At 32.1% G+C, this 7,913-nt stretch overlaps 1 protein-coding gene across 1 annotated transcript; it reads left to right on the top strand.

Annotated features, from left to right (window-relative positions):
• Window positions 1–2,248: 2,248 nt before the first annotated feature.
• LOC134254981 (uncharacterized) lies at window positions 2,249–7,471 on the top strand. Its single transcript, XM_062737520.1, has 5 exons — window positions 2,249–2,443; window positions 2,754–2,844; window positions 3,847–4,023; window positions 4,601–4,680; window positions 7,376–7,471. The coding sequence occupies exons 1-5, from the start codon at window positions 2,249–2,251 to the stop codon at window positions 7,469–7,471; spliced, it is 639 nt and encodes a 212-aa protein (XP_062593504.1).
• The last annotated feature ends 442 nt before the right edge of the window (window positions 7,472–7,913 follow it).

Genomic DNA, 7,913 nt, shown 5'->3' with positions numbered 1-7,913 from the left:
AATTCTATAATACAGTTCTATTCCATATTCAGTTTATTTGCTTAGAATAAGATAAATCAATCAAATGGTTCGGTAAAATTTAAGTAGAATCTCATAGTCAATAGTACGTTGAAAAATAACATTTTTATCTTTCAAATTTTTATACCATAATAGGGCACAAATTCTATGTATTCTGTTTTAGTACTTCTCAGATTTATTTACAATTTTATGAACGTTGAAAAAAAGAATATTATGAAACCAGAATTGTAATTTGATGATTATGTGAGTTATTCATAAACACAAAATAGTAATTGGTAACTTTTAAAAGAATTTTTATCATGTTTCAAAATTTAAATGACATAACAAAGATGATATAAAAACTATCCGATCAATAATTTTTCCCTTAATAAATAACGATTTTGATTTTTCTGCAAAAATATAATCTTTTTAATTAGCTAAAAATCATTGCATATTGATCAGACGTCATACGTGTAAATCCTGGTACTAATTAAGAGTAATTAATAGGTTTACAAATCGTCTGAATTATTGACCCTATGAAACCTTGTTAAAAATAAATATTTTTTTACTCTTAGGTGGTAAGGTTTTACTTGCAGTATTTTTATGCATTATAATTAAGAAAGGTCTGTTGCATATTTAGCAGAACTAATCTATGAATGAGAAAAGAACTGGATAAGACATGGCTTGTTAAAATCTTACTTTGGGGAAAGTGTAGAAAAATTATTAATTGTTTGAAAATAATAAGAAATTTAATTAGCCAATTCAAATTTCACACGGAATTTATAAAATTTCATTGTAAAATATTTTTTAAAGAAGCTGTTTATTTATAAGTGTGCCAAAATTTAACTTTATTATATAAAAAAAAAACAAACAAAAATCTTTAGCAGTTATAAAGGCATTATCATTTTTCATTTGTTAAATCATTGATTTTTGTCAGAGGGTTTCAATAACGTTGATCGATGACGTCACAACTGCATCAAAACAAAAATTAAGAGAATGTGTTGACTGCGCTGCTTGTATCAAGATAATTGTGTTTGAGAGGGAAATACTTAATAATTGTTTGTGATTTGTTAAATATCATGATTGATTTTAGAGCCAGTGACAAAATCATGTAAGTCAGGATTTCCTCTGGAATGCAAATATAAGTATTTTTCACTTGTTGTTAAAGCAGTAAAAATCATGATAATGAAGCTTTCAGAAACTTTAGATCCGTAGAAGAAAATGGCCGTAACCGATAGAATTGTTTCATGTTATCGCTTTCCCTCATGGGTGAATGGCTTGATATTTCATGTCACCATGAACCACAATTTGTTAGTGAAAAAGAATTTGAATAATTTTGACATTCACAAAACAGATTTAATTCGAGATAGCTTGTCACAGCTTGCATTAAAAAGTGATAGATTTTTTCGTTCATCTTAAAATATTCAACATCATACAATTCAATTATGAATAATCAGACTTTCTGATGAAGGTATGTAGAAGTTTTTATAAAGTTATTTATCTATTAAGTGTTTTGACCACATGCGCAACTTGAAAATCACTTGATAGGCCTACAATTTGTTAACGTATGAGTTCTAAGCAGGGCACAATTGTGTCCTCCCCAGGTTAAAACGTCGTATGACCTCTATGATTGCAAGAGAAAATGTTGCGTGCATTAGGCCTGAGGGTTTGATGATTTTTTTAGAAATTTTTTTTTCTGTGTGGACAGGAAAGTAAACTTGAGAATATTGGCAGCGGTGACCAACTGCATATGCATGTGTGCGTATGAAGTAGCAGGAGATACTAGTACTGAAATAATCGTGCAGCGTTGGAAAAATTCTTTCGGCTACGTGTAAGACGTTGACTAATACACAACGACTGTGCGTGTGCAAACAGTTAAGTATTGAGTCAACCCGAATTCCAAGAAAAAATTCCAAGAAAAGTAAGTCAATAGCCTTGCTTTAAGAAATGACAATATGTGTATTCAACATCCTAAATTAGATGCTGTATTTATTGACAGATATTGAGAACCCCTGTTATCATATCAATTATGATGAAATATTCATTTCTCGTTTATTACTAATTATTGGCTTTTGTGTCAGCAGATACATAACAAGACGGTTATTTTTTTGTCAGACAAAACAGGAACAACAAGGAAAATATGAAAGGCATACAGAATTTCGTTTTTCTTTTGGATACTTTCTTAATAATATCAGGAAATTTACAAGACGGATATTCCAAACTAAGATACAGTTACAGGCTAGATAGAAAAATGATTGATTCCTTTACCGAGTATAGCATTTTAGATTGTGTGGAAGAATGCTTAAGAACCACGCGCTGTAAATCTTTAAGTTATTACCAAGGGGCAAATTACTGTGAAATCAGTTATGAAAATGAAGCTACTGCCCAAGAAAGATACAAAGAAGACAAGGGGTGGATCTTTAGCAAAAGAGAAGACTGGGACCCGGTAAATATATTTTATAAGTATTAATCATACAAAAATTATTTGATGTTATATTTTAAGAAAAGATATGTTCTTTGAATAATGCAACATCTTTTTATTTTTAACATATTGTGAATAGTACTAAAATTAATCAATCTCAAACGTCTTATATTAAAGATGCTTTCACTCAGCATTTGAATTAACAAAACGGAATATATCAGTAAAGATTTATAAAACAAAATTAGCTGTTTATTATTTTTTTATTTTGAAAACTGCAAATAATAATGATTTTGCTTAGGCATCCAGTATTCATTAAATACTTTACGTCTTACAGAAAATGACAGAAGCTTGTTCGATGGCAAAGTGCAAAGAAAATGAAAAATGCATCCCCAAATCCCTTGGAAATTATAAATGTATATATTCAGGTAAGTTTGTTTGTTTCAAGTCCTTCTTAGGGAATATCAACTAACATTAAGACGCCTGTATTGGTCAGCGACATCCTTTTAGAATAGATGCATCTTTTTATGCTTTTATGCGGATCCCAGTTTATAGAATCCCTAAGTGCCGGTCTCCTTATTGAGCAGTGGGATTCCAACTCACGGAATAAAAATCAACACCATACAATGCGACTCTAGATAAATTTATGTTGTTTAACGTCCCTCTCGAGAATGTTTATGTATATGGGAACGCCAAAACTTGCCTATCGATAGCTGCAAATGATGTCCTATACTCGGCACCTAGGGTCATTGAGCAGGGAGGGATCTTTTTCATGTCAACACCTACTGTGATATGGGACCTCAGTTTATACAGCATCATCAAATGGACCAGTTTTCGCGTTCCACAGTGGGATTCGAACTCCCATTGTAAGGATCAAATCCTTATTTCACGACCCTAGAGTAGACGTTCTAAATACAGCGCCAGGTTGGGGACAATTAGCAAGGTAAAAATCAGACAAAAATATTTGGTCCATATGTATCCGGGTATTTGGATTGTAGAACACTTATTAAAGATTTTTTTTACAAAAATGAAATAGTCGTCTGAGGTAATAGTATTTTTAGGACGACACTGTTCCCTGCATGCATTTATATCATGTACACTAAAATCCATTCATGAACAAGGACAGTGCAAAAGGGAGAATCCCCTTTCAAAGGGCATACTTTTGTCTATAGACCTAGACAACCTTTGACATGGATCAGGATGTCATTTTGGCACTTCCATTTTGCACATAAAAAACTAACACACACACACACACACCCTCACACACCCGTCCTCCCTTACTTTCTCTCTTTTAACCTCCCGAACACACGCGCGAGTCACTGTTTTCTCTCAAACTCCACTGTGAAGGAATCAATGAAATTGTAATCAATGATGCATCATTAAAGATCATTTGCACAACTAAGATTTAGATTATATTTAAATAAAAACAGACTGTGGAATGCCTCCGGTTGTACAAGGCGTTGACTCGAATAGTTTGGAAAGATGGGACGCAATAGGAATCTACCGACAGATACATCTACAGTGTCACAAATATATCTTCAAGAAAAAGGGATCAGGAATGCTTGGATGTTCTTCAAATGGTCAATGGACAATAAATCTGACTTGTGGTATGATATATAATATAACGTACATGTACAATAAATTTTATTTCAAAATAACCTACAAGGACGAGTTCTTGGGGATTTTTTTAATTATCAGTAATCATTTAACATAAAGAAGACGAACGTTTTCCTATTAACAAATTTTTTGTTAGAAAAACAGAATATACATTCAAACTTACTTAGAGAAATTGTCTGTGCATTTAACCATTATGTCTCAAAACTGCCCTTAGAAAACAGAACATTTTATGCATAAAAATATAGTTATATATTTTCAGCTGAGTATAAAATATTGCAATGAATATGAATAATTTGTTTTTTGTTTCTCTCCTAAAAGTAATTCTAGGATAGACTCTTAACCTTTGAATTATATAAAAACATTATTTAAATAACCACAAAATAACATGCACTGGAAATTAATTTGGAAGAGTATTTCAAGAGAAAGATATGATCTGTGTACTTTTAGAATTTTTCAATTTTTTATCCAAATATTTTTTACATGTGGAGAAAAATGTTCAATGCAGGATTCATTTATAACCTTGTGCTGTGCATGTGTAATGCTTTTAATTTTTCGCATATATTTTAGAGTTTCAAGAGGTATGGGTACCCTTTGAAGGCAAGTTGTATATGGTTCGCTCCGAAAAACGTACATGGCATGATGCTAAGGTATGTCTAGAATTCATATAAAACATTTAAAACTCTGAAATGGTTATCTGCATCTCATTATTCTTTTAATATATCAATATTGCTATCAAATCCTCAAGTATTCAAGATAAATTTTCTTTTAAAAAATACAAACCTCAAGCCAAAAAAAGGACAGTGTTTGCGATTTAAAATAATACAAAGAGCATACGGCACAGATATATTGTGTCCAGGTAGGGCAATCACAACGCGTTCAGAAAAAACACGCTAACAAACAACACGCTGTCAAACGAATTTCGCACAACATGGAGTCCCCCTGCCACAAAACACACTGTCACGCATCAGTATATTTACATTACACGCCGTCCCGATAACACATAACACTCTCTCACGCTAACACAAGTTCTCTCAACACGCGGTCACGCTAACACACAATTAACACTCTTTCAAGCAACACGCTGTCGCCCAAATACACAGCACACGGTCAAGAGTTGTGTTTTCGCGCGACAGCGTGTTATGTAAACAAGTGTTAACGTGACAGCGTGTTGATAGATGTTGTGATAGCGCGAGGGTGGTTTGTGTTGTAGTGCAACAGTGTTTTTTTTTTTTGGAAGGCGCAGCTGAGCTTTAGCAAATGGTCCTAAATGGACATGTTACAAATATCCTATCCTCTCGATGTCCAGTCACTTTTAGAGCCACGCGTTTGTAACATTTCCAAACAAACACCACAGTCCCGGTTAAAATAGCGAAATGTGCTTTCCATGTTCCAACGCTCAGTAATACTTCCCATTTTATATCTTCAGTTTCAAAAAAAAAAAAAAAAAACAACAAGGGTTGTCTCAAAAATTTGTAGACAGGAAAAACAGTTTATTTTCTCTATGCTGAATGAAATTTTTTATCTTGTCATAGCAAAGTTTAACTTTACATGATCATGCATTAAACTTTCATGATGGTACCCCATTGAATAAGAAAGCTATGAAAAAATAAAGAAATCGTGCAAGTCATGCACGTGGTACAATTGCAAGCGTAATTTACGTCTCTCATAACGATAGGATCTCTTTTTCTGCTTCACATGCGTCTATTGACATCCAAATGAATATTTTTTAAAGTGAAAAACCACTCCTGACCAAGGAACTTATATAAATACACTACTGAACTTTTTTAAAGCAGACTCAAATTTTAGTCCAAATTTAGTCGAAAGATCACCTTATATCTAGGCAACAGAGGATACATCTTGTTTGACGACGTTCAAAGTCCAGAAGGTTCATATCTCTCTGTGTTAAACAAACAGTACTCTACTTCTAACATGTAGTGATTATTTTTTCGATATGGAAAAAACACTGTCATTAAATTTCATGTCATCTTAAACAAGTTCTCTGTTTAAATCTCATGTGAAATGTCATTTTTGTACTTTTTCCCGTCTCTGATGTACTGCAGAAGTACTTTTTCCACTCGGTCATAATTCAGGGTATCTGTTCAATCCGCTGGTAGAAAATTACGCGGATATCGAAAGAATCTCCTAATATGCCTTATATTTGTATTAAATTTAATGGGAAAAAAATTGCGCAGAAAATGTGTGACCGAGTACATAACGTTAATTAAACCAGGCAGAAAAAAGTACCAAAATCAATTTATTACATTACTGTGCGCACAGTAACGACGTCACTTAAATCAAACTCCATTCAAATAATACTCTGAAAATAATGACATCAATCGTCTGATTCTAATGCAATGTATATATGAAATCTGACATGTTATAAAAATTTTGAATCTTGATTTCACTGATTTAAATTTGAGTTCAATATTTTACATAGTATCAAAGAAATAAAAGCAAATGTCAAAGTTATATGCGTACATTACATGTATTACGAATTTTGTTCGTGCGCCGACAGACCATATCGGCCTGCATCGTACCAATATTATCAATATGAAAGATATATATTTAAGAATTCACAATTTTAAACATTGAATGTATAAAATCTATGCAAAATAAGTTAGAATTAGGTTAGAATTGGTGACGTGTTCAAAAATTTATAAACATTGCCTACGACTTTTTGGGACAACCCTTGTATATATAACATTCTGATTATTTAACTATATTTATTTATCTCATGTTTACCTTTTTACATCATGGTAATTGATCATTGGATATTTTTAATATTCCACAGTTAAAGCTGACAAGAATTATTAAAAGCGCAAAATTTTCATTTTTTGTGTCTGGTTAAAGCTTTAGACCTCGTGCAATATTTTGGTCGAAGAACATAACAGGGTTATTTTATTTCAGATGAAAGATTTCTACAAACTCATAGCCTTTTATGCTTTAAGTTTTTAATTTTTTATTTATTTATATATTCGCGCAAAGGACATTGAGTAGTAAAGGAATTCTGAGAATGTTTCATGTTCATATTTCATTCCGAATTTCCTCTGTTCTTACACGTTAGTCTATTGAGCTCGCTGCGCTCGCTATAAATTCAAAATCCATCCCCAAACAATGAATTTATTATTTCTAATGTGAACCTAAATATAAAACCCACGAACACGGATAAAGTGAAGGTTTATCTTGATCCTCGGCATATGTCTTCACATTCCTCTTTAAAAAAATGATGCATTTGGAAGTACAAAACAGACTATGTTAATGAGAGAGAGAGAGAGCAAGAAAATAAAAAAAGAGAGTAATTAACACCAAATAGAACAATGCATTTGAATATTTCTATTTTAGGAGGACTGTGAAAGACTGGGATCAACTTTGACAGAGATAGAATCAGGAAAAGAGAATGACTGGATAACAGAAATATTATTGAAGCCTTTACTGTAAAATCAAATTAAATATTCGCGAAGGCTTTATTTAAAGAATTTACCAAGATAAATTGTGAATTATTTTGTCATGTATATTCATAACTTTGTGTGACAGCTGTTTATCCGTAGACAAATAACATTTTCCTTGAAATAATAATAAAAAAGAGCAACAAGTGATAATCTAATGACCAACACTGCAAATATAAAAGCCTTTCTCGCACGCGAATAAAAGTTGTTTTAGCAAAGCTTTGAGATAGGCAAATCAAATTAAAAAATTTATGGCGTTTTATTCGTCAGGCATTGTTTAAAGAATTCATTGCAAAATACATGTGAAATATCTAAGTGTCATGTATATTCATAACTTTGTGTGACAGCGAAAATGTCCTCTTCCGTTGTCAAGAACTGGATTTTCCTTGAAATAATAATAAAAAAGAGCAACAAGTGATAATCTAATGACCAAC

This window comes from Saccostrea cucullata, unplaced genomic scaffold, assembly GCF_032062105.1.
Source record: "Saccostrea cucullata isolate Sc308-1 unplaced genomic scaffold, CSIRO_AGI_Scuc_v1 ctg1285, whole genome shotgun sequence".
Lineage (NCBI taxonomy): Eukaryota > Metazoa > Mollusca > Bivalvia > Ostreida > Ostreidae > Saccostrea > Saccostrea cuccullata.
This window is presented reverse-complemented; position numbering and strand designations above follow the sequence as displayed.

Coding starts and splice junctions, on each gene's coding strand:
- LOC134254981 (XM_062737520.1), top strand. CDS start 2,249: ATGATTGATTCCTTTACCGAGTATAGCATTTTAGATTGTGTGGAAGAA. Junction 2,444..2,753: donor AAAGAGAAGACTGGGACCCG/GTAAATATATTT, acceptor TACGTCTTACAG/AAAATGACAGAAGCTTGTTC. Junction 4,681..7,375: donor GTACATGGCATGATGCTAAG/GTATGTCTAGAA, acceptor TTTCTATTTTAG/GAGGACTGTGAAAGACTGGG.